General features: G+C 38.3%; 1 protein-coding gene across 3 annotated transcripts in view; it reads left to right on the top strand.

Annotated features, from left to right (window-relative positions):
* The window catches only part of SPTLC3 (serine palmitoyltransferase long chain base subunit 3), a 122,791-nt gene that overhangs the window by 55,415 nt on the left and 43,112 nt on the right, over nt 1-24,264 (top strand). For all 3 annotated transcript variants that reach the window (XM_075446257.1, XM_075446274.1, XM_075446264.1), the window contains 5 exons: nt 6,232-6,423; nt 8,004-8,158; nt 9,318-9,466; nt 21,529-21,653; nt 23,726-23,819. In XM_075446257.1, the coding sequence (XP_075302372.1) occupies nt 6,232-6,423; nt 8,004-8,158; nt 9,318-9,466; nt 21,529-21,653; nt 23,726-23,819 (715 nt within the window). The remainder of the gene's footprint in view (nt 1-6,231; nt 6,424-8,003; nt 8,159-9,317; nt 9,467-21,528; nt 21,654-23,725; nt 23,820-24,264) is intronic.

The raw sequence follows: 24,264 nt of genomic DNA on the forward strand, positions 1-24,264 counted from the left end.
TATATGCATAGTATTAGTGTCATAGTCAGCATTGCAGGACTTAATTTGGTTCTGAAAGAATTTATTACAAGATGAATATGTTGGAGTTTCACTTGTGCTCGACTGAAAAAATGATGCAAGTCTGGAAGTTGAGGATCCTGTCTTTTCATACCTTTGCTGGTATTTACATGTAGTATGCTGTCATGAATTTGTACAGAAAGGCTGCAAGTTTTTAGTCAGTCATTAGATTACAGTTGATTAACAAATCAAAAGCCATTTCCTGGTGCTTCTGAAAAGTATGGTGAAAGGACCCAACTTTTGTACAAATTTCAAGTAGCAGAACAGAGCAAGCAGCAGTTAATACCGTTTACAGGGAAGAAATTTCTCAGAGTTCCTGAGTTGTTAAATTCTAAACTGCTGGCAAGTTCAGTAGTACATGGTTTCCTAACTTATTCTGAAGGTGTCTTGTATTTCCTAAACCTTCTGGACAGTCTTGGAAATTTTACTCTGTCCTTTCGATTGCCTTACTACCAGGTGTAGATTTTTTCTTGAAACTTCAGCAGAAATTAATAATCAGTCTAAACAATGATTCTGCAGTCACATAAGAATAAGAAGTAATGTTTTTTTGGCTTGAGTGTTATTTATAGTTTGTGTTGTGTGAAGATTATACTTTCTTGTGGCTTTGTCACATTGCAAAAGGCTGCAACCTTCATTTTGCACCAGTAACTGAAGAGATTTGAGAAGTAATCTCAATTTATGTCAGTAGTGTTCATTGTAGGAAACATCTGATTTTCTTCATTTCGGTTGCCTTTTTTCTTTTCCTGAGGACTGTATAAAATCATTAAGAATCCCCAGGTGTCTAATGGATGCCTAGGTATGATGTTTTGAGGAAAACATAATAATTATGGCAGTCAACCCGGCAGGTTTGCATAGAACCTGACAGTTTTATTCTTTGAGACCCAGCCTTCTGGTGACAATAATCCATAGGGGACAGAACTGCACACCAGCCACTTCAAACTGTGACTATCCAGTGGCAAGCTCTGAGTGGGATTCAGCTGGACCATACACTTCTCACTGCTCAAATGGAACCTTGTAGTACTCCATCTTCAGCTTCTGCTCCAGCAAGGGTATGGGCCTCTACAGATCCTGTCGTCTCCATGAGGCTGTCTCACACATCCTAGGACATCTAAAATCACTTACATTTAGGTCTCATCCCAAATGCTTTTCTTCTAATGTTAGGGAGGAAATGTCTGTTTAGAACCAAACGGTCTGCAAGCAATCAGATGTTGCATCAGTGATTATCAGTCTGTTCTCCCACCAGTTTTTAGCTGTAGCAATGCACTGTCCTAATTTGCTCAAGATTTCAATGTCATCTTGAAATCCGGCAGATATTGAGCAAACGTGGCTATCACTTGGTTCACAGTTTTCAACACCTATCGCTTCATATACATATCTCTCTTGGAAGCTTTATGTAGATCAGTCAACTTGCGTTGCATTTTTAATAGGTTGTATGCAACAACATGATATAACCTGATCCAGAAACAGATTAAATGTTCTTAAACTGAGGGTGAGTAAAATAAAGTTTCATCCACTTCTGGATCAGATTTTATTCCTAATGGTGTACTTATATTTAAAGACAAAGATTTTATTATTCTCCCAGTAGTTTTATTTCAAGGATACAGCTCTCTGCATTTACCGTTGCTGTATTGAGAGCGGCCATAATAGCTCTAAAAATATTTAATTAAGGAGAGGTTTCAAAAAGCAGACTGCAATTTCTGGATTACTTTAGATTTTATGCTGTCTCTACAGAACAGACTTGCATGAAAGCACTAGTTCTTCAGTCTCAGTTTCCTTGACACAGCTCCACTCACGCAGGTTTACTCCTAACTTACACCAACGTAAGTGGTTACCTCTGCTGTTAACTTAATCAGGTCCAGCACAAAGGTTTAGTACTGTGACACTACCTCTATGGTGTTCATTTCTTAGCTCTTCCCTTGATTCAAATCTGTCTTATGCCAGATTAGTGCTATTCCAGAGGCTGCAGGACTTAAATGCAATAAAAAATTCTGTCCTCACTTTAAGGGTAGTATGAACAAATATTTAAGTGTTATTCATGCTCTTGCTCTTTTATTTTTCTTTGTTCATGCAAATATCATGTATTGTAACTATTCCTTGTAAAGGTGTTGCCAAGAGTGTGCTTAATAGACTTCAAGATTAGTTTACATTATTATTAGAGCAAGGTATTTTGATTACGAGTGTGTGTCCATTATATTCCGTATTTTATACTGATGTCCATTCTAATAACACTCTTAGATTTGTTGTTAGTGGTAATTTCTCCATTGTAAAACTCAAAGCATTTAGGAGGGGGGTTCTTCATTAGGGAAGAGTTTCAAAATACTTTGGGTAACTACAGCATATGGAGATCTAAGAGCTATTGCACTTAAAGCTGACTTCACTGCATTGGCATCACTCCTGTTGACTTCCTTTGCATCAAAATTTTGCCCAGGAATTCTCTTGCTGTGAGTGTCTTACTGGAAACCAATTTGCCGCTGTGGTTTAAGGCTGGGCACAAACTGAGGCACAGGAAGTTCCGTCTGAACATGAGGAAGAACTTCTTCCCTCTGAGGGTGACGGAGCACTGGAACAGGCTGCCCAGGGAGGTTGTGGAGTCTCCTTCTCTGGAGATATTCAAGACCCGCCTGGACAAGATCCTGTGCAGCCTACTGTAGGTGACCCTGCTTCGGCAGGGGGGTTGGACTAGATGACCCACAGAGGTCCCTTCCAACCCCTATTATTCTGTGATTCTGTGATTCTGTGCTGCCAAATCTGTTGATATGGGTTCTCTATAACTATGTGCTACAGAGTTGTAAGGCTGAGCTACCAATGTGGCCTTTGGTATCAAGAAGGTAAAAACAGGTCTAATAAGCTAAGCAGAGACTCAAGATACAGAAGTTGCATATACTGATTGTGCTTTTGGTTTCCAAGAAGTCGATGAAATCCTAAATTTGTCAAAGTCCATGGCAAAGCAACCATCCATTCATTCTGAATTTCAACTGTGGCCTTTCTGCGTTGGGTGCCTTTACATTCCATTCATAGATTCCTCATATTTGCACCTGGAAAGTATACTTACTCTGCGGCAGACTACTGAGAAACTATTTTGATTTGGAATTCCAGCAGAATTTTTAAAACATGCCAATAAAATAAGGATTAGCATATCACAAAGGGTATTTACTTAAGATTTTTAAAGGAAGCCGAACATAAAATTGCTAAGAAAATCTGGGCTGCTGCTTAAGTAGGCCTTTTTGCCAGAAAAATGGGGGGCTACAAATAAGATACGATTTTTGAAAGGAGACCAGGGAGATGCAGGGAATCGAGTCCACCAGGGATCTCTTACTGGACCTGTGCTCTCTCACTTTTGTCAGCAATGGTCTGGAAAAAGGAGTGAGGAAAAATAGGTGTGTGTTGACAATACCAAATTCTTCAGGGTAGTGAAAAATTAGCTCTGGACAACAAACACTGCAGAAAATTCTTGCTGGTAGTGTGCAATGCTGATAAAACAGTAGACAAAATTGCAGGTCACTAAATAAAAAGCAATGAATGATTTGGAGGGGGAAGTGATCCTAAGAATGCACAAATACCAGTGTGCTCCAAATTAGGTATTTATTGCAACTGAGGAAGGATATATTGTAATCCTAAGAAATATTTCTGAAACTCCACTGTGGCAAGAAGGCAAATAGAATATTAATAAACTTTAAAAATCAACAGAAAACAAGACAAAGCATCATTTGCAGATGTATAAATCCATACTATGCCTTAAAGTGCTGTATGCAATTTTAATCCCCTTCCTCTGCATCTCAGAAAGGTATTACTGAACTTTGCAGAGAGAAGAGAAATTTGAGCATTAAAATACAGATTTTTAAATTATTATTATTTTTTAAATCTGTGTAAGGACACTAGACTAGACTAGAATTAAATAGATAAAGGTTCTTCGGCTTGGGAAGAGACAAGTGGAGAGGTAGAAGTTATTTAAGTACAGAAAATTAGGAGTTGTTTAATTGGCTGAGTAGGAAAGCTGAACAGACAACAATGGTCAAAGTAAATTGTCAAATGAAGTAATCAGGCAAATTTATAATAAGAAAATAAAATATTTTTAAACAGATTAAATCAATTATCAAAATTCACAATTCATTTCCACAGTATTTTTGGGTTCAAAACATGATGAACAAATTCATCTGTATCCCCTGATGACTATTAAATGTGATAACATAATCTCAGGCTCATTAAACCTCAAAGCCAGCAGTTGCTGGAAGCTGGGAGAATATACTGAGGAAAGTGTGATTCTTTATTTTTGTTTTTAGAATCTTTGCCTAATCATGTGCTACTTTGGATTGCTACAGTTGAGGTATGGACCTAGAAGATGTTATTACTGATAACCATATACATGTGAGTGTACAATTCAGCAGAGCACCCAGTGTATAACTAGTGCCACTAGCAATCTCTGAATCATTTCTGACATTTGTAGAGGATCTGCTGTATTTGATTTTGGTGCCAGTGGCAGCTTAATTACACCTGTCTTCACTATCTAGGTGCTTTAAATGCACAGTCCCAACTCCACCTCTTTCTTCTCAAATAAAACTTTATGATAACATGTAAAAAGTCAAAAGTAGTATACCACAAAATGGCAATTAACCATTCATCCACTGACTGTTTAGACTGGCTGAAATTGTTGAACTTCCTCATGATGTTCAGTAAGTCACCCATACCCCAGTGCTTGGGTTTGAAGTGCTGAACAAAAACATCCACATTACTGCTCTCCAGAAGCAGCAAATCCACTTGTTTTGAATGTTCCAGTCCTGAGACTTTTTCTCTACTTTTTTGTGGGCCTCTAAGGATGGATGAAATGCTCTTTGTTTTCCTCACTTCAGTTTTTAGACAAGATGTAACCATATTTTTTTAAATTTGTTGTCCCAGCTTTCTACTAACCTTGGGCTACTTGAAGACATTTGGTTTTCATCATTCATAGACTGGAGTCACAGTCTGACTCCACGTTCTTAGTACTTTACTACTATTGATGCCTTTTACTACTAGCTGGACGTATTAAGGATTGTGGGTGACAGTGGTTGTGTCTTGAAATATGTGTGTCATACTGACTGCATACAATAACAGCAGCTGAAATAAGAGTTCTGCAACAGAAGAGTTTTATTGTGGAAGAAGAGTTTTGCAATGCAGGAGCCTAAGATGAGCCTCCTTGTTCCTTTGCCAATAGGATTTATAACAACAAAGTGTTTCTTAACAAAAACGACAAACAGAATCATCATGTTAATTCTCTTCTCTGGGTTCAGAGGGCATTATCACCTCATTACAGCTTGACAAGCTACAACATCAATTGAATTGCCATAGATAACCATAAGTATGCTTTTAGCCCATGGCAAATGGAAGGTAATATAACTGAGCTTGATCCTTGATGAAATACTTACTTTATCTTTCACTATGTGAGAAATATTTTGTCCACATATGATTGTAAATTTCTAAAAGTTGCTCACAATAGAGTCACCAGTTCTAACAAGCAGGGTGTCTGTGTGTCTCTCCTTTTTTTCTTCTTTTTTTTTTAATTACCCTTAGAAGTGTAGAAAAGGTCACTGAAAATAGAATAAAAAGCATTTGTGAAATCAGAACAGAAATAGAAGGCTAAGATCATAGCTGGTATGGATACTTCCTCAGATCAGAAGAACATCATGGTAAAGGTGCCCTATTTTAGACAGGATTTGTTTTATATCAGTTACTTGCTGCAATGTGTTACACAAGACTTCCAGAAGCAGAGTCAGATGCAGTGTAGGTGAGTTTTTAATGCTGCCCTTCCCTTTTTATAGCTCTGTCTTGCCAGAACAGAGTATTGTGGTTTCCATTTAATCACCTCTGAAATAATTGTCCAATTACACAATAATACATGGCCAATCTTTCATAAGTTTCACAGGTTTCAAAATAGAGAAGGGAGTGGTGTCGAAGACACCTGCAATTGAGGGCATTGGTGGAGAGGAGAGAAAATGGAAGATATTTGTAGTGGTCAGTAGTAAATGCAGTGTTAAAGGTCCTCCTCTTCAGGTATAGGTTGCATCAGCTGATACTGTGTAAAGTCTAAATGTATCTCCTAATTTGTGGCATATTAGAGAAAAAGATTTGCCTTGAGGTCTGAAGTCTAAGCTTTGATGAGATGAAATGCACTAATCATAATTTTCTGTTCTATATTTTCAGAAGAATGGCATATCAAATGGAACTCTCTACAAAAAAACGTTTATTGAGCACTTTGAACAGGCACCAATGTATGTTGCTGTTCTTACTTTCCTGGGTTTTGGAGTGGGAACAGTATTTGGCTACCTGCGAGATTTTATGAGAGCCTGGGGACTAGAAAAACGTAACATTGCTGCAGAGAGAAAACAACAAAAAGTATGTATAAAAAAGATGCTGTGTATCCAGAGCTGAGTTCTCCCGTGCTTGCAAGTTATGTACAACAACCTACTGAAGTAACAAGACATATAACTTTCATCTTAGAGAGAACATTGCATAAGGATGAGAGGAATGACACACATTGCAGTATAGTTAAGCACATGTATGAATATGTACATATATATATAGGTAAAATCGTGACTTTCACCCAGAGAGATGTTCAGCTTGTTCTAAGACTGTCAGAATACTGTCAGCAAAATACAATCTCAGTGTATTTGGCCAATCCACAGAAAAATAAATCTCAGAAATTACTTATTGAAGCTACTTGTTGTATCTTCTCTCCAAATCTCTAAAGCCCCAATTTTAGTTTGTCCCATCTCGCTGTATTACTTTGTCCTTCATAGTGATAGGGAGTACTAACTTCTGTGTAATTGCTGACTTAGGTTTGCTGAACTGCTGGTCACAAAGCACTCAGGAATCATTTTCCAGCTCAAGGTGAACATAGCCCAAATTCTTATGAGTCCCGACTTAGAGATTTTTTCATCACACATAGTTCCAAGTGAAACTTGCATCTCAGCAAGCCCAATTGCCTTTTAATTTTGTTTATATTTTTTTTTGTCACTCTTCCTTCTCTGTGCAGTTTGAGCCATCATTTACAATAATGCCTGACATAAGGGAGCAAAAGTGCAAATAGTGTTACTGTTCATCTTACAAATAAAATTTCCGAATTTGCTTCCTGTTTTGGCTTTTCAAAGATGCATGCGCTGCTTAATGAAATATCATGGTGCAATTTTTTATCAGCATTCTCATGCAATATTCTTTTCAATTCAATTAATTATTTGGCCATTTGTTGAGCTGTTTTGGCTCCAGACATGCCAGTTAAACCTTTTTGCCATCCACCATGGATTATGTGTTCATTTCATTTTCCAGTCTCCCACATAGGTAACTACATGCCATGTTATTTTATCAGTTTATTGTATCCAGTGTCTAATATGGCTATATTGCTGTTTCATATAAAATTTTGTTTAGATTTCATACCTTTCTTTTCATTTCATTTCCAAGAAAAATCTATAGATACAAATTAATTGTCAGCCAAACTAGTTGTCTGCACTGGCTGTTTGCGTGTCCAGTCTAGGCCAATGATGCCCAGATAAATTGCGTTGAACTAGCTTTAATCTAATGTATGTAGCGTTTCGTGAAATGTAGTGAGTTGTTTATCCTAGTTTTGCAATCTGCTCCATACACTGCAAAATGCTCAATTTGAAGCATTTGGTTTCTCCAAGTGAAAGAATCATGAGCTCCTCCATTTCCAGCTTCCCAAATATTGAACTGGAGAATTAGGCCAACTTGTTGACTGTTGAAAAAAAAGAAAAACCCACACCCTAAAAAAGCCACCACTGTATTTCATGGGAATGAAAGTATGATATTTGCTGATTGGAGTTGTTTGTGACGTAGGAACATGTGGCTGTTATAGGTCTCTGTTTACTAATGAATTAGTTTTTCCTTTTTAATGGGAATCACTTGGGTGTAGAAGCAGACATTTTCCTAGCAATATAACCCTGTGCATATTTTCAAACCAGGATTTTGTGCCACTTTATCAAGATTTTGAGAACTTTTACACCAGAAACCTCTATATGAGAATACGGGATAACTGGAATCGTCCAATTTGCAGTGTCCCAGGGCCACAGTTTGACCTCATGGAACGCGTCACAGATGATTACAACTGGACGTTTAGGTGAGTCAGCTTACACTCTGCAGCTATCAGCTTCATAAGAATACTCCTGATACAACTGCAAAGCACAGAATGTTGCATTTAGCCCCTCATACCTAGATCCTCGACTAATATACATTAGAGTATTTTTTTCTGAAATCAGTACTGTGCTGACAATCTGTCCCTTTTCTTCTGAATATTGTTTGGAAATGCAGTATGGAAGGGACTGAACTCTACTGCAGAAGGGTTTTGTTTGGCTGTGTCAGCATAAATAAGACTGCTCCTGATACAACTGCAAAGCACAGAATGTTGCATTTAGCCCCTCATACCTAGATCCTCGACTAATATACATTAGAGTATTTTTTTCTGAAATCAGTACTGTGCTGACAATCTGTCCCTTTTCTTCTGAATATTGTTTGGAAATGCAGTATGGAAGGGACTGAACTCTACTGCAGAAGGGTTTTGTTTGGCTGTGTCAGCATAAATAAGACTGCTTACGCTTCATTTATAACAACAGACCTTTAGTGAGAAGATTACAACAAAAATTGTATCCCTTGGTCAGGATTTAAATCATAATTTCTTGCATTGCATAAATGTGGCTTCTTACTTGTGTAAGAGAATCTTTGGCGGTGGATTATAAGCAGTTCACAGCTTGTAGATTTCAGTGTATCACAGCTGTTACTGAATTAAACAGATATGGAAATTCACCACATAGACAACATGTACATTCACTATACTTCAGCTTATTAAGAATGTATCACCGTGGTTCCCACAAAATTTTTCCTCATGTTTAATATCTCCACGTGTGTGAACACTGATGACTTTGTGGAAACTGTTGACAATTTGCTGGAAAAAGTAGTGTCTGTAAGTTGTTCCTTAAATAAAGTCCTAGGTTTGTTTGTTTATTTAAATCCATAAAAGCATCCTTTCACCTAATACCAGTCTATTGCCATCCACAGCTTGGCATTTGGAAAACATTCTGAACAAGAAACAGTATTTAGTCACGGGAAGAGAAAGACTGGAAAAACTTTTGGGACGTTAGAGTATGAGGATTGTAAATTCCCAAATAGGAATTTGACAGTGGAACAAAATTTGGTGGGAAATTTTTGGGGTTTTTTCTTTGCTTTTTGTTTGGGGTTGGAGGGAAAGTTGTGCTGTACTTTAAAATTTACTTTAATTGTAGGTTTACAGGAAGGACTATCAAGAATGTAATCAATATGGGTTCTTATAACTACCTCGGCTTTGCAGAAACGGATGTTAATGCTTTGAAAACTGTGACCATAGAGTTACAAAAATATGGGACAGGAATCTGCAGTACCAGACAGGAAATGGGTGAGTAAACAGCTAGATGGCCACCAAAATTTCTGTAACTATACACTTTTACTTACAGATTTCTTCAAGGAATTGAACACTTCGAGAATTTTAGTCACATCAACAATTATTGTTTCATTATTAAAAGTGATGCTGTGTTTTATTATCACATAAGATTTTTTTTAAAAGGAAAAATATTATTTATTTTTGGAAAAGCAAAAAAAATGTGTCATATAATGGCCTGAGATTTTTAATGATGGAAGTAACAGGCTTGTTTTTTAAAAGAAGCAAAATAAACATTGAGAGTTCAAGAATTGTTCTAGGGCAAATTTAATTGCATCACAGTTTTATTATCAGTTGCCATATACAGAGGGTTCTGATTAGTAAAATGAGCTTTTACTGTTTTGTTTGGGGTTTTTTTAATATCATGTTCTAAGAATATATTGTAATGATTTATGAGACATTAATTGGCACAACATAGAAATTTCTAGTGTGCCTCAAAGGAATAAATTCAGTATGGCTCTTTCTGATTTTTTTGTTTATATGTCTTTTGTGATTTGTCTGCTTTTTAGGTTTGCAGGGTGCACATAGTGTTATCTTCAAATATATATTTTTACACAAAGGCTTACATTCCTAATGGTGCAATCAGCCTACATTTCAGAGAAAACAATTTCAAGCCATAGAAATGCAAGGGGAGGTTTCTCGTCAGGCTTTATCTTTCTTGAGAGCTATCGAAACAAAAGAAAAGGTAGGCTTCCCAGCATGGAGAAGTCTATAAAAGACTTTTTTTTTTTTCCTCTGATCTAGCAACCTGAAAAATTTTCATTTTGTATCTCTCAAAGCAAATTCTTTTCCTCCAGAAATGTTGTGGAAAAAATACTGTATTTCATTTGAGTTTTTTATTTAAAGTCTCCTTTTCAAACAAAAAATAATGCAAACCTTGTCATCCGGTTCTTACCTTGTCATCATGGTTTGACTTGCCAATAAATGTCCGTGACACTACTCAGAGGGGGTTTACAGATTGACCCTACTTTCCTTCTGTAGGTGACCCATCTGATGATTGCAATATATTCTTTAACCTCAATTGCGTGCTTGAAAGTGGTCACTGTTACTAGTCATTGAAGGTATTGAAGGAACATTTCTATGTGTCTTTTTCTCTTGGATTCTGTTTTTTCTGAGAACATTTTAAGTTGTTTTCAGTATGTCAAAGAATATGCCTGGTGTTCCTCATTATTCATCTTTTGCAGAATTTTTTATGCGGAAGACTTATATAACTGACTTGTTAAATAAATCTTACGAAAATATTGATTCTGACTTCAAATGTTAAAAATCTTATTAACTTCATCTAGTCTGCTTTGAGAGCAAATATATACAGGTTTCTAGGACCTTCTCTTCATCTGAACTCCTGTGCAGTACTCAAAGTTATCTTGACAGATTGAACAAAGTTTTAGATTCATTCTAACTTCTTTCACAACAAATAATCCCATGAACTTCATTCAGACTATTCACAACACAAGAATGGGCTACAAGTAAAGAACATTGTACAAGTCTTGTCAGTATCAGTCTTTCAGGGACTGAATTTCAGAGAGCAGCTTGGACGTCAAAACTTACTAAAATAGGAAAGCAGGGTGTTAAGACCTGGTTTAGATGGCATAGATGAGCAGTCATAGCATTTTGTCCTAGGCAGCTAATGGAGAGCTTGTTCTTGTGTAGTTAGTGGAGAGAGAGGTTGCTCCACAGAGCAATTCTGAGCAGTGGTTACTTCGTTGGCCCTGGCTCTGTTGGAGCCTTTCTACTGCCAAGAGCTGTATAAACAATCTAAGGAAAATAGCTTTTTGTTAGTAGTATGGATACCCTCTTTTATTTTTCCTTTACCCTCTTGTGCTGCTTGAGCTCTATTCTGGCTCACAGTTGAGCAGAAGTGAAAAATTCTATCTGAGTTTAATGTATAAACAAGTACACTTCCAAGAGAGAGGTAGGGAAGGGTCTGTATGAAAGATCTTACCTTTCTTAATTACAATTTGCCATCTTTATCTTAGAAAAAATAGAGCAGAATGGTTTTGTTCCTGGGCAGATAACAATTCAAAACATTTGTTGTTATTGTGTGGCTGCTGAGCTAAAGTGGTTTGAAGTAAAAATGCAGTAAGCTGTAGGAGCCAAGGTTATAAATTGCCTATGAGGTCCTAATCCAAGAGAGCACTTGAACATATCTATAATTTCAAGCCAATTGACTTTGAAAGTATCGTTCTGCTTACATGCATTTAAGCGTCTGGCATGTTCAGGGTTTTACCAAGATCTCTCTCAAAACAGTGATAGGTCTTTCTTTTTGAGAATGGTTATTCCACTACTTTGAGAATGTTTCAGAGAGAGGGGGAAACAAAGAAGAAACAAATAAAAATAATGTGAGTGGTGTTGTATCATCACGTATTCTTTCAAACTGTCCTTTGTGGTCTTCTGCCTAAACTTCTGCTCTGATAAATATGCAGACTTTCTAGTGGGTATAGAATGCTGTCATATCAGAATGTTGCTGCAAATCGTTTGCTCTCAGAACGAGTTAATATGGATGTTTTAACATGGTTGTTTATATCTTTACAAAACTGTCTTTTATTAAGGACACTTAGTGAAGCTAAACCTTGCTAAATGTAAAACAGCTCTACGTTCCCAGAAAAGTAATTTAAGACTGTGTGTAAACATATTTCAGAAATTAACTTCAGTGAGAACCGTGAAGCCCTGCTCATGTTTTCTCTAAGATAATAATGCACGTGCCACTTGAATAGACATTCCTGTTTAAGCACAAAAGCATAGGAAACTGATCAAAACAGTAGCTGGTCTTCCTAGATAAAAAGTCCTCCATAAAAAGATTAAAGACTTTTCACTCCATTTTTAATTTTTTTGCTCTTTTTGAATTATAATAATAATAAATCACTTTCTTAGCATAACAGTGTCATTTAAGAGACATTCCTAAGGCTTTTGTGGGACTTTCAATCTGAAAGAAAAATATTTTCCTTCTTTAAGACCAAGCTAACTATTATTCCTTGGGAGAAAGATCTTGGGGTTATATGTAGTAGCTCTGTGAAAACATTAACTTATTGTTCAGTGGTCAGAAAGCAAATAAAATACTAGAAATTATTAGGAAGTGAACAGAAAGCCAACCACAGAACCTCAGTATGCTACTGCATAGAGCTGTGGTTTGCTGTCATCTTGAGTAGTCTGTGCAGTTCTGGTCAAAAATATTTAGCAGAACTGGAAAGTGTCAGAAAAGGGCAACAAGGATCATCAAAGGCCTCAGACAGCTTCTGGGTGAAGAACTGTTGAGCTGGCTGTCTTAAGCTGTCAAAAATGCCTGTCTTATGGCTTGAAAAGAGCCTAAAGGGGGAAATTATAGAAATCTGCAAAATTATGTGTGGCATGGAAGGGTGGTCAGGGTTGGCGATTCATTGTCTCTTCCACTACGATATCTAAGGGGCATTGTATGAAGTTGGTAGAAGGTTTCCATCTAAATACGAGGCAGCTCTTCACACTGGAGGCTTCCAGACCTGAGGAACTGATTGCAAAGAAGGCTGCAGATGCTAAAAATTTACACTCCCTTGCATTCTAGGGGACACTGGCAACATACAGAGGAGAGATCATGGATAGACATACCGAAACTATTATCTGATTCAGGATGTCCTTATGCTGAAATAGGTTAGAAGCTGGGATACTACTATGTATATGTTTGCCCTGCTTTGATTCTTCCCCCGACATCGATACAAGACCACAGTGAGATGAAGGATTATGAGCAAAAGGCACCTTTTGTGTGGCATGGTGCATCTAATACTAGTTGTTTAGCAATATTTGATGTAATAAGTTGTTGAGTATTATTTTATATTATTACTTACATACCTACAGCCATTGCTGTACAATCATTAATACTGGACCAGTGGACTAGCAAATCATGATACAAATGTGGCTTGAATCAGGAACACGCACATACTTATGGTTCTGTATAACTGGGCAGTACTTTCAATAGAGGTAGCATATAAAGGAATAATGAAGCAGTAACCTGGCTGTTTTCAGTGTTTCTGAGGACAGTAAGGTTAAAAAGACATTGAGGGAAGACACTTAAAAGAGATCAACACTTAAGAATTGCACATATGCTTGGGGCATGTCTTCTAACAGCAGTACCTTGGGTGGACGTGTGAAAGTGGTTATTTGCAGGCAGTAGGAGAAAGCAAAAAATGCTGATACCACGGTCTGCTTAGAGGCAAAAGACTTTTCAGTTCTGTGTGGTACATGGGATTGAAGTAGTCCCTGAGGGATCATGACAGCAAAAATTTGAGCATTTCAGAGCAGCTGGAGATGTAGAATGGGGACCTTCTTGGACAGAGGAACAGGCTGGGAGGAATAATAGGACCATTCACCTAGAATGTTAAGAGCATTCTCAGTGCATCATTCTCAGCGCATCTGAGAATGACAAGGTTAAACTTACCGAAGCCAGAGGAAAAGACGCTGCATAATCTGTGTGAGGTGTCAAGGGAAGATACAAAGAGATCTGCAACTACTGTATCTGATAAAACTGACCATGGGTGTAATTTAAACTAAAACAGCTTTTGTCAGCAGCAGTCTCTCCTGCAGGTGCATAAAAAGTCTTTTTTTATTATTATTTCTTTGGCTAGTTCATTGTAAGTCAAGAAACCAATCAGGAAATGAAAAAGCGGGAATTTTTTTTTTCCAGGAATAAACATTCGGTCCGAGACAATAATTCTTAAATGTTGAAGGATTTAAGTAACTGGAAACCAGGTATGCAAGTAACTGGAGTATTTGGAACGTTAGGGTATTTCATGTGAACTACACCCAAGGATCTCTGTTCTTTGTTGTATTTATGTTTTATTTATTTTAATCTTCCTCTCAAAAGTGTTATTTTTTTAGCCTAATAAAAAAGCTAACAAATAGGAATCTATATAAATTTGAAATAGCATGTGTTCCCTCTATATAGTGAAAAGAATGACAATTTGAATGTGAAGTCCTTTTTTCCCCATGCAAATCAATGTATTTTAATGCCTAAAGTGGGAGTTGGCTATTGTTGGAGGCAGGCTCACAAACGTTTTGTCTGAGCCCATCCTGTCATTCTTATATTCATAGTCAGCCTTTTCTAAGCAATGTAACAAAATTATTAAGGGAGAAGTATGCAAATGGTTATTTTGGCTTTTTGTTTGGTTGGTTCTTATTTTCATGGGGTTTTTTTGTTACTGTGTTGTGCTTGCTAGTTGCAGATGATAATAAAATCCACAATGTTACACTTTTTTTTAAGAGAAGACATATTATCATGCCCTGAATGCTCCCAGAACTAGCACCAGTGCGGTGATGGGGCTGTCACACGCACAGCTAGTAGTTCCAATGCTCTTATTTATCTAATTTGCCATTGTTCCATATGGAGATGGTATATGTGAGTAACAGGAACAAATGTGTTATTAGTGCTACTTAAGCAGCCAAGCAGGATTTCTGCCTTTTGAAATCCTTCTTCTATGATGATGCCTCAGACCAAAAGACAAGATGGGGCCTGCACAGAACACTTGCAGGGTGATTCATTCTGGAAGGCATGGTTAGGAGATTATCTTTTAATGCCTAGTTTGCACTCAGTTGTAAGGTTTTTTTGTTTTTTTGAGGATTTTTGTATTTGATTGTGATCTGATTTCTATAAAGCAGATCATAGAATCACAGAATGGTAGGGGTTGGAACGGACCTCTGTGGGTCATCTAGTCCAACCCTCCTGCCGAAGCAGGGTCACCTACAGCAGGCTGCACAGGACCGCGTCCAGGCGGGTCTTGAATATCTCCAGAGAAGTAGACTCCACAACCTCCCTGGGCAGCCTGTTCCAGGGCTCCGTCACCCTCAGAGGGAAGAAGTTCTTCCTCATGTTCAGACGGAACTTCTTATGCTTCAGTTTGTGCCCATTGCCCCTTGCCCTGTCGCTGGGCACCACTGAAAAGAGTTTGGCCCCATCCTCCTGACACCCGCCCTTGAGATATTTGTAAGCATATATTAGGTCCCCTCGCAGCCTTCTCTTCTTCAGGCTGAACAAGCCCAGCTCCCTCAGCCTCTCCTCGTAGGAGAGATGCTCCAGTCCCCTCATCATCCTTGTAGCCCTCTGCTGGACACTCTCCAGCAGCTCCTCATCTTTCTTGAAGTGGGGAGCCCAGAACTGGACACAGTACTCCAGATGGGGCCTCACTAGGGCAGTGTAGAGGGGAAGGAGAACCTCCCTCGACCTGCTGGCCACATTCTTCCTAATGCACCCCAGAATGCCATTGGCCTTCTTGGCAGCCAGGGCACACTGCTGGCTCATGGTCAACCTGTCGTCCACCAGGACACCCAGGTCCCTCTCCACAGAGATGCTCTCCAGCAGGTCCGCCCCAAGCCTGTACAGATGCATGGGGTTGTTCCTCCCCAGGTGCAGGACCCTGCACTTGGCCTTGTTGAACCTCATCAGGTTCCTCTCTGCCCAACTTTCCAGCCTGTCCAGGTCATGCTGAATGGCAGCACAGCCTTCTGGTGTATCTACCACTCCTCCCAGTGTGGTGTCATCAGCAAACTTGCTGAGGGTACATTCTAACTCTTCATCCAGGTCGTTGATGAAGAAGTTAAACAAGACTGGGCCCAGTACTGACCCCTGGGGGACACCACTAGTTACCAGCCTCCAACTAGACTCAGTGCTGCTGATGACAACCCTCTGAGTTCTGCCATTCAACCAGTTCTCGATCTACCTCACTGTCCACTCATCCAACCCACACTTCCTGAGCTTCCTGATCTGCAAACCTGTGTCAACATTCAAACTGCAAAAGTAACTTCATCCCCTGCACTTCTTTCCATTAGGTTTTAAGGCCTAATATGAATTTCTAGAAGCATTTCAATAAGGTAAAAAGTGTTATTTGGCCGTTCTTTCTCTTATATCACTTCAAAGCTTTAATTAGGGCCAGGACTTATTTTAAACTCAGTACTGTACAAATACAGAAATAAATGGTCCATTTTTCAGTTAGGAGAAAGTGATAAAGAATTAAAATTCCCATAACTTACCTTTTGTAAGCAGGGTCTTAAGGAGAAATACTGCCCCATAAGTAAGATTTAGTGTGTGTGTATATATATATTTCATAATCTTGGCTACTTTCTGATAGGATATGGTATAAATTAAGAAACAGCTCACAGGAGGAATTTTGCTTCTTTGTCATTTCCTACTAACATTATTTTCCTTTTTGTGCCTACCCTCTCATAACTGATCCAACTTATGATCAAAGGGTGAAGTTTGTTCCTGGTATTTCACCATCACAAAAGTATACTTTACAAAGCATGATTAAGCTCTGGACAGTCCATCTTCTGGCAGGAGGAACTGAAGGCATGGGGAGTAACTAAGGGTTGTGTGACATGTTTAAAACCTAAAATATCTCCAATATATAATGCTATTTATGTACATGTATATTTAGACACTTAAGATACTGCTATCCAGACTTTGGCACGAAGAGACTGGACTTAAAACATAAATTTTAGCCTTGTGTTTTTATAAAGGAAAAAAACAAACAAAACTTAAAGATCTAAGTTGAATTGGAAGTTTGTTTAAAATGAATCTACTCTTTTCTGAAAATCAGTAAATTACACAGGTTCATTATTGTATCTATGACTCCACAGCATCTTGGTGGTATGCAAGCCCTATCAGCTGGTAGCAACATTAAGAAAACTTGAGCATTTCCTTTTTTTCAAATGTTTCCTCAAAACTCACTTCTTTTAGGGCTTTTTTATGCACATGCACTGTGAAATGACACAGTTACATAACATTACTGTGTGCTTCTCTCCCCCTCTCTTGCCAGTTTACATTCATTTCATTCTACAAGTTTAGGCTTTGCTTTTGTAGCTGGCTCTGTAGGACAGGTATACCATGTGCATCATCCACTCTTTCAGAAAAGCATGAATAAATTATATACATTCTATGTCTTCTGTTTCTTCATCCTTCTAGTAATAACTCATCTCATCTTGCTTTTGTGTTTCAGTAATATTATTTTTTCACCTCTGACAAATACCTTACCAGAGTGAGTTTAGGACCTTAAGTTTCAAATGTGGCAGGGAAGTTAAGGTGTTTTGTTCTGTTCCCACCCTCCTAAGGCTAACCTCTGACAAACTGTCATTTTTCTGAGAGTAATGGCTCTTACTCATCTTGATGAGTCACATCAGTGATCTGGATGAGCATAGGATTCCCAGTTGCTGTTCATATGCAGAAGTGACTTTTATGAAAATCTGTACTTTTTCTTTCAATTACTTGTTGCTTTTAACATTTTAATCCTCCAGCTTTTGTTTAACTTGAAGTAACCAGGTATTTTCCTATCTTCTTACCTTTGGGTCTCAGAATTCCAAATGAAAAATTCTATTAAGGATACTGTTGTCGGCGTTGCCAGTTTAACCAGTACATGTCATTAGCACATAAGAACCTGAAAGACTGTATTGGGCAGACTAAGCATTGGCATAAACTCTCTTGTCCAAGCTGAAAGTGTCAAAGCTAAATAATGAACTGTGTAATCATGGGAAGTGCATTTTCAAGCTTTATCTGTCTAGTAGACTGACAGTGACTTTCAACCCAAGAGCATAGGTGAGCTTATGAAAGCCTGCCAAAGCACAGCATAATTCAGGTTCCCTGTCCCCAGAGTTAATGAAGGAAACTGGGTCATCCGATTTTGAAGAGGAGGGGATTTGCTTGGGAAAGTGTGGAGGTGGCTAACATTGTGAAAGTCCACTTTTTATGAGATCTTCCATTTTACTTTCCATAACACCTATACAATCTTGAAGCACAATAATGCCTGCTGTGCTCAATTGCATGCAACCATCCAGCAAAAGAAAGTAGTCGATTTTGTCTGTTAAAGTTTTCTCTCTTCCTTTTTGTCTTAAATATTTTCTGGTAAGACAGTATACCTTATTTAGTTGTATCCTCATTACTCAGGTCAAACCAAGCTGTAGTCAGCATAAAAATAAGATCAGGTAGAGTATGGGGAAAAATTCTAATGTCTATATGTAGGACAAGTACAGAAGTTACCTGTGCACACAGTGAATGAATAAAAATGTATCTAGTATATAACTTTTTATTCATCAGATCATGATGCTAGTCTGAATCCAGCACAATACAAGACATTTTAAGTGCCATGCTAACCTGACTTGACACTGCTAAAGTTGTATTTAGTGAAGGCCAGTGTAATTACCACCTTTCTTATGTAGCTTGAGATGTAGCAGCTTGTGCCAGTGGAAGTTTCTTTGGATCAAATTCATGTCCATCTGGTAGTGCTGTTTGTGCTTGTTGGGGTGGTTGCTGTGTCTAGCTGGGAACGCTAGTGAAAACGCCTAATTCCAGCAGAGCATATCTGATCCCTTGTTTCCTCTAGTGGAGCGAATTGATGCAATTGGTGCAGTTTATATGTTGTCCGAGGACTGACCCATACTGGAGAAATCTTCTGATCCAATTAAATAATTGGATAATTTATTAAATAAATACCCCTTTTACTTTAAACCTTGGAAAATGCAAGCTGATATGCTTTATCAGCTCTACTCAATGTATATCACTGTCAAGAACCTCCCACTGTCAGTACTGCTGTCTATTGCATTGCTTTTGCAATACCTCACCTACCACCTTACAATATGGCTATTATAATTAAAGTAGTTCAAAACTAGGGCTTATTTTGCAAATCCTTGTCATTCAGGTTTTGGTTTTGCAAACCAAGACCCCATTGATTCCAGCTTGTATTCCAGGATTTGTAGGCACTAACGATACACAATATCATCTGCATTCACTGTTAAGGTTAGTAAATAAGTAGAAATTGTTCTCTTTTAGAATGTCTAATTCTTCACCATTATGAAATCAATAAAAATAGATCAAAGACGTGCTATTCCTTTCTGGATCATCTAATAGATGCTTGAACACAATGATCTATAGTGAGTCAGGCTATTCTTGTTTGTAAAAACAGAAAACATATGATGCAACCCCTAAAAGCAATTCAACTCCACCCCAGAAGTGTCAGATTTACCCCTGGAAGAGTCAGGTACAATTTTCTCATGCTTTAAAATGCCTGCCTTGCAAAGCACACACTGCTTGTTTCTCATGCTTTCACAAACCTCCTTGTAATTCAAGCTGTGACCAAGTGTGGTTGGCTTCAAGCTTACATTTCAGCCCTCAAGTTACAAAATAACATCTTCAGGGAACACTAGGGCAGCTGACCATGCTGGAATCCTCAGTTGTCAATGAGTACTGTAACCAGGTTGAAGACTAAATGGGCCAAAAATGCAAAAATATGTAGAACCAACCATAGAAATACACCCTGAGGCCTACTGGGCTTACAAGCTAAGACATAGATTCTCACATGCATGTCCAGTGAGCAGCACAACTCTGAAACATTATGTGGTTTTGTATTTCACGGATCTTGGCTACTAAGCCATGGCTGTGTGCAGAGCCAGCACATATCCTTGTGTATCTTGGGATCTACGAATGCAAAAAGTAGCAATCGTCAAAGAGCTTAATGCAGAGTCGGCTCGCGTCTACTGGAGGTTCTGCAGATCTGAATTTTCTGCATCATGTTACCTAGCTTATCAGAGCATGGAGACAGAGATAACCCAGCTCAGTGTACATCCAATGTGATACAATGAGTGCAGAGACACCCTTGAAGCTCTGCTGGAGTTGGCTCAGGTCTAGCAGAACCCAGGCAGGCTCTGTGCAAAATCACGGCACCACTATTCTTTACTGTCTTATAATCCAGGTTTTTCCAGAAGCCACATGATCCTTGCTCCTTATCTACTTGGAGAGTTTCCTGCCTGCATGATATATTTCACATTCTGTTTCCAAGCGAATGCCATTCTTGCTTTGGATATTTAACAATGAAAAATAATGAAAACACTACCTCACTAAAATCAACTGAGTTAGTGCTGTTGCTGAAACTGTACTGCTGCCATTTTTATTTGATTTTTTTTTTTAATGGGCTTTCCTCCATAATGAAGGTAAGATCATCTTCCTGACTCACCATTCTTGTTAAGACACTTTAGCCTAGCTTCTGCATTCCTCCATTCATCTGCTCTTTGTCTGTCACAGTGAGCACAGTTTTTTTATTCCCATCAACTGAAATTTACTTTGTCTATATTATCGTGACATCAATTTATGCAGCGCAAGTGAGGTGCGATATTCATTTCCCTAATTTTTTTCTTCTGTTCCCTGTTTACTGCCTTGTTCAAAGGGGAAATGCCCTGTCAGAATCCACAGGCCACTCTCTTTTCTCCCCCACAGATCACCCTGTAAGAATTCCTTCTGCCTTGGTACCTGCAATGCACAGCCAGGCAACCAAAGACTAGAGAGCTGGCAAGTTGAGATGATTCATTACTGTTCAAAGTTATTTGTTATCTCAATCTCTTAACACCACTCTTTTGTTTGTTGCCCTTTGTGTTTTGTCATCCTCCATTGTGAGCTGGGTGGGAAAGATATTGCTTTTGCTTGATAGTTGCAGAACCTTATTTGTTTGGAGGCTCCAGGCCCTAATATTAGATAAGTAACATGCGATAAAGAAGGCTCTCTGGTGTTGCCTCATTGTTTATGTTTCACTATTGAGAGGGAGGAAAGAGGAGAGTTATTAATTATGGAGAGTGGCATAGTTTTTAGTTTCCAAAGTAGAAAAAGATGGAGAACACTTTTGTTTGTCTATCCATATAAAATCATAATTAGGGATTTTGTACACACACATAGGCACCCACGAAAAAAATGCAATAGTTTTGTTGTTATCTGTTTTTACTTTCACATCCAGAGAGAACTCAAGAATGCCTAAAATCACCACATTTCCTATGAAAAGGACGTATTTTTGTCCTCATTGCAGGGGGAGAAAAAGTTGTTGTTATGGAAAAAGGAAACTTTTTCCAAAAGCAACCACTTTGCTACCTCATATGCACAAGATACAAAGGGAAAATCCTCATTAGAACTTAATGTCATATAGTTTCATGACACACTTCTAGCCTGTTCTGTTGTATGTTTTATGTCCTTAGAACAATAACTTTCACAGTTCACTGAGATTTAAGATTCCCTGTGCTTATTTCTGCAGGCACCCTAGATAAACATGTAGAACTAGAGAAACTTGTGGCCAAGTTCCTTGGTGTGGAAGATGCTATGGTGTTTGGCATGGGCTTTGCAACTAACTCGATGAATATTCCAGCCCTTGTTGGGAAGGTGAGTACTTCCTTAAGGAACACATAGAACAATTGTTTATTAATTTTTTCAACAACTGTTGCAGTGTTCTGGGTATGCATTAAGTGGAAAGGCTTGATCAAGCAACAAAGCTTGATACCAGGAATGCATGAGTCATAAGGCTGATGACCTTGTGACCTTAAATATGCTCCTTAATCATTTTTTCTAGCTCCAGGTGTTGCTTTCACACATACTTAACATCTATTGAAGGATGAGTGATATGGTTGTTTACGTTCTCTTAATGAATTATGATTAGGATATTTTTTACAGCACTTTCAGAAAAGAGAAAGCACACTGTTTAGCATTCTTGATGAACAGATCTCCAACCAGCCCTGCAAAGAAAGCTGGCAGCAAATGCCAGTTTGAATTTGTGACTCTGTGACAAAACTTGAGTTTTTATTTGTTGTTGAAGGGACTTCATCTCCAGTTTAGGGTACCTAACAGGAAGGCATGAAAATCCATCATCCTGTCAATCACAACTACTGACATAACAAGCAGATACACTGTTGTTAGCTGGGAAAGTGGGAAGCTACTCTTTAGTTCATGAAAGTCTGAAACAGTATGATGTGTGTCATGCAAGCGTGAGAAAGTATTCGCCTCTTGGTGGAGACAGAATGAACTGTGTGGTGTATGATCAAGATTTCTTCTGAAGCACCGGCACAGACATGAAGTCACTTCTTCACTCACTATTGAAGATGAATCCAGCTTTTCCAACATATTTCTAAAATACATGTGTACAAAGGCTGGACAGGGAGAATTGCTTCTGCTGCCCAGAACATGAACTTCAGTCTGCAGCAGTGCTGGAGAAGTTGTCCAGCAATGCCAAAGGGAACAGAGAATTAATAAAGGTAAATTTATGAAATTGCAGACATACACAACAGCAGAAGATACTTGTCACTTGCTTAGCTATAAAATTATTTTCCCTCCCTTAGCTGGCCTCATGTGGACACTCAGGCCTTTGTCAGAGGTGGGTTATTTAGATATAAGTGGCAAAAATAAAGCTAATACTATAGGTATTATGTAGAATATAACTATAACCATTTAGTATATGTTAATATTGTATAGTATTATCATATATAATATAGATGACAGATATTATGTAATTGCCCTGTACTGGGGAGATTTATTCCTAAACTTTCCTCTGTAACTAAACCTAGTATTTAATTTTCTTTTTCAAGATGTATATGCTCTTACAATTAGTCCTGCATACCTGTCTTTAGGCAGATTTGTGTGAGTATCTCTCAACCTAAGCATAATTTGTGTTTCCAAAATAAGTATTTACTTGATGTTGTATTGCCCTTCGGGTAATGAAAGCACAGCGCAAGATGTGTAAGAGAAAGCAGAGCTAAGTTAGGGTTCCAGCTTGAATTTGAACTGTAAATCCTGGATGCTGTTAATAAAATATACAAAGTTATTTCTCCTGCATTTCTATTGTAGTTTCTAAAAAGAAAATTAGTTTTCAGCTGAGGTAATTAATTTGAGATATACTACTGGTTGTCTGTATATACATTTACCAGAGAAAGACTCTGCCTGGTGCCTAGGCTCCACTCGCATCTTAATGGAAGTGGGATTTATGAGGTATCGATCTGTCCTGGTCTCATTTCTGCTGCACAAAGTGTTGATGTCGATCCAGCCCTAGTATTACTCCTCTTTGCACTACTCTCATGAAGTCTTTATATATGGGGTAGTGTTGCATTTTCCTTGCAACACAAAACAGACCATAGACAGGTGATAGAGGAAGCAACATCACTTGATTTTACTAGAAAGCAGTCAATCTCTACTAGGGTTTTTCACTACTTTCCAATTACAGAAAATATTTGGCCCCTTTGCACCTCCTCGGAATGCCTGAGAATCTGATCCCACAGTTTCTGCCTGCCTTTTCAGTGTGTCCTGGCACCTTCAGAAAAGTGGCAGAAAATCCAGTTCATGTTTAATACTTACAGATTAATTGATACAATGCTATATCATAGACACACGTGCATGCTGACACACACATGCATGCACGTCAACGCCTCCCAATTCATGCAGATGCTTATTGTACTCCTTCTCCACAGGACTGCCTCATTCTAAGTGATGAGTTGAACCACACTTCTCTCATTCTTGGTGCGAGGCTTTCAGGTGCTACTGTTAGAATCTTCAAGCATAATAGTGAGTATTGAAGTTGGAAATATTTAGAGACAGAGTTGTTCACACCTCAAAGGCAAGAATGCTTCCTTTCAATGCTTGATTTGCTGTCGGTTCCCAGATGACACCTTTGTCCAGGCAGAAGGATTAACTGTTATATACTATGCGTGATTTCTGATGCGGAAAAATTAATTGTGTAACACTATAATTGATATTGTGCATGATAAGGTCATCAGGTTGGACCTTAATTTCAATATCCAGATTCTTAATCTCATTGCTGTGTTTTTCACATGCTGAATTACTGTGTGCTGTCATAAAGGTTGTATTGTTATTGTCACTATAACCAAAATAATACTAACATACTTACAAAACCATGCACCTTATTTTCTGCCTCTGTTTCTAGCAGGTTCAGTGCAACCAGAGTTACGTTAGTGCGGTGTTACTTCGAAACGATTACCCTGAATTCCCA

This window comes from Opisthocomus hoazin, chromosome 2 (genome assembly GCF_030867145.1).
Source record: "Opisthocomus hoazin isolate bOpiHoa1 chromosome 2, bOpiHoa1.hap1, whole genome shotgun sequence".
NCBI classification, from domain to species: domain Eukaryota; kingdom Metazoa; phylum Chordata; class Aves; order Opisthocomiformes; family Opisthocomidae; genus Opisthocomus; species Opisthocomus hoazin.